Source organism: Emydura macquarii, unplaced genomic scaffold, assembly GCF_026122565.2.
Source record: "Emydura macquarii macquarii isolate MOO-44397 ecotype Brisbane River unplaced genomic scaffold, CSIRO-AGI_Emac_v2 contig_2692, whole genome shotgun sequence".
Lineage (NCBI taxonomy): Eukaryota > Metazoa > Chordata > Testudines > Chelidae > Emydura > Emydura macquarii.
This window is the reverse complement of record NW_027132829.1, coordinates 1-3078: the sequence shown is the minus strand read 5'-3', so window position 1 is coordinate 3078 and position 3078 is coordinate 1. Positions and strand designations below refer to the sequence as shown.

General features: G+C 46.7%; 1 protein-coding gene across 1 annotated transcript; it reads left to right on the top strand.

Moving 5' to 3' along the window:
• Positions 1-1288: 1288 nt before the first annotated feature.
• On the top strand, positions 1289-2221 carry LOC137164736 (olfactory receptor 10D3-like). The gene has a single exon (XM_067565673.1). It carries the CDS (start codon positions 1289-1291, stop codon positions 2219-2221), a length of 933 nt encoding a protein of 310 aa, XP_067421774.1.
• The last annotated feature ends 857 nt before the right edge of the window (positions 2222-3078 follow it).

Here is a 3078-nt window from a genome sequence, read left to right as displayed (position 1 = left end):
TCTCTCTGTTGTGGATGTGTATCATTTATCTCCCTCTCTCCATTAATCTCTGTGTGGCTATGTACACACCACAGCTTAGGTCGATATAAGTTACGTTGTTCAGGGGGTTGAATAAGCCAGTGTAAATTACAAGGACCTAGAGCGCTGGTGTGGACAACTCTGTGTTGCCGGGAGAGCTTCTCCCACTGACATAGCTACTGCTGCTCGCGGGGTTGGAGTATTTAAGCTGACGATAGAGCTCTCTCCCATCGGCTTAGCCTGTCTGTACTAGCAGTGCTACAGCGACGCTGCTGTAAGCTCTGTGGTGTAGCCAGCATGTGATAACCCCAACACCACAGCTTCCCCCTCTCATGCATGGGTAAAACTCCCTGAGAAAATGCAAATAGACACTTCATTTCTGTCCATCAAATCTGACCTGAAAAATCCCCTGTTATATTCACAGAACGCAGCCTGCTGATCATGGCTGAGCAGATGACAAGCTGTCGCTATTCCTCCTCTTTTTTCCTTTTTCCATGAAACACCCAAACAATTCATATCATTAACAAAGCTGGCACAATTCTTCACCAGATTCATTTGTTTGTATGTTGCACCCGCACCCTCTCCTTTAACACAAACTCAGAGCAGCATCTACACTGATAAAAAGAAATCCCTGCCAAACAAAGAACTCCACTGCACACACAATAATCCCTCTGCAGAGAGGGTGAGAGAAGGAACAAACCACATATGATAAATGTTAGTCACATCCCCTCATCCACCAGTGGAAGGCTCTAAGATACCCCATCTTTATCACCGCAGTAAGCGTCCATATAGAATAGAGTTGAAGAAATTAGAAAAGGAGAGGAGAGAAGAGAAGAAACTGGAATAGAGAGTAGGACATTCCCTTTGTCTGTTGGTCTTTGGATGGTAAGATCTTCAAGGCAGACATTTCCTCTTTCTGCGTTCTGCACTGCACAGTGAGGACCTGACCCCAAGCTGCTCATTTTATCAGCCATCCTCGCTGACTCCCACCTGCACACCCATATGTATTTCTTCCTAGTATGATCAATAAGAACTGAATAGAATAGAAGATGGTTGAATGGAAAAGAAGAAAGGAAAATTAATTTGAGTAACATGAAATTGAACCGATGAAATATTAGAGTCCTGATTTTCCACTCACTTTCACTTAAAGTATGATGGTTAGAAAGGTTTAGAAAGCTGTGGTTTGCTAAGGAATAAACAAATCATGATTTATTGAGATTGCTAATCTGGCTGCATTATCTCTGTGCCTCTAGGAATGATCCCGTCTCGCATGGAAATGGAGAATCGCACTGTGGTGTCGGAATTCATTCTCTTAGGGATACCCAACACCAAAGGCCACGAGACCATCCTCTTCGTTGTCTTCTTAGCTTTCTACCTCTGCACCCTGCTGGGCAACTTGCTCATTTCATCAGCCATCCTCGCTGACTCCCGCCTGCACACCCCCATGTACTTCTTCCTCTGCAATCTCTCTGTGCTGGACCTAGGATTGGCCTCCATCACCACCCCTAAATTGCTGGTCGATCTCTGGGCCAAGAGTAGAACCATCTCGCTGGGAGGGTGCATGTCCCAGGTCTTCTTCTACCACTTCCTAGGCAGCACCGAGTGCCTGCTCTGCACCGTCACGGCCTATGACAGGTACGTGGCCATCTGCCACCCGCTGCGCTACCTGATCATCATGAACTGGAGGGTGTGCGCCATCCTGGCTGCCAGCACCTGGATCAGCAGCTCGTTGCACGCCACCATTCTCACCAGCCTGGCCTTCACGCTGCCCTACTGTGGGCCCAATGTGGTGGACTATTACTTCTGTGACCTCTTCCCCATGGTGAAGCTGGCCTGTGCGGACACGCACGTCATCGAGACCGTGACCTTTACCAACACTGGGGTGGTGCACATGAACTGCTTCTTCCTCATCCTCCTATCCTACGTCCGCATCGTCTACTCCATCCTGAAGATGAACTCAGCCGAAGGGCGACGCAAAGCAGCCTCCACTTGTGCCTCACATCTGACGGTGGTGACACTGTTGTTTGGGCCCTGTGCCCTGGTCTACACGCAGCCACAGCTGAGCAACGTGCTGGTGACCGCTGTGCAGCTCTTCGGCTATGTAGCTACGCCCGTGCTGAACCCGGTCATCTACACGCTGAGGAACAAGGAGGTGAAAGGGGCTCTGCGGAAACTGAGAGGGGTTCTGACAACTGCACGTTGATGTGCTGCATCTGCAGAAGTAGCATGTGGGTGAGCAGTGAAATATGTCTACGAATTCATCTGCATGGCTCTTATCTGGCTTATGTGTGAGTCCATCTCTCTCCTTCCGTGTAGAGCCCTACCTGTATATCTGGAGCTCTACAAATCATAGAAATGCTCCTAAAAGCATCTAGCTGTCTTGGACATGCTTTCAGGATGATATTTTCAAAGCTGCCTAAGGGATAGGTACACTCAGTCTGTATTAACATTAATAGGAATTGGAGATCCAAATCTGGTAGCTGACTTTGAAAATCTCAGCCTCATTGCACAAATCTACAGAAGCCAGGGCAGCATCTTCTGCAAACACAAAAAAGGAAGAAAATAATTCCCTTCATAAGCTGGCCTGGACCCAATGTCAGCAGCACCTGACTTACTTAGAAGTCTCAGTGCATCCCACTAGGCATCTCATCCTCTTTGTAAATCTGTACCTTAGGCCACATTATAGAAGATATTTAGGCACCCAGTGGGATTTTTCAAAAACACCTAGCTCCCAGGGAGAACTGGGCTCCTTAATGGCTTTTGAAAATGGGCTTATTCTCCTAAGTCACTTTGGTGGTTTTCTAAATTTTACCCTCTACTCAGACAGAGAGATAGAAAGAGAAATAAAAAAGGAAGAAAACATGCTAATAGGAGATTTAATGCATGTGAGAACTCTACACTCCTCACAGGCAGTGTATTTTGGACTTGTTGTACATATGTATTGTGTCTTCTGCATCCGTTGCATTTGAATTTTGAGCAACATTCAATGTGTTTTTGAGCAACATTCAATGTGTATAAAACCTAAACCTAGGACTAAAATGAGGGTTTGTTTTTCATCCT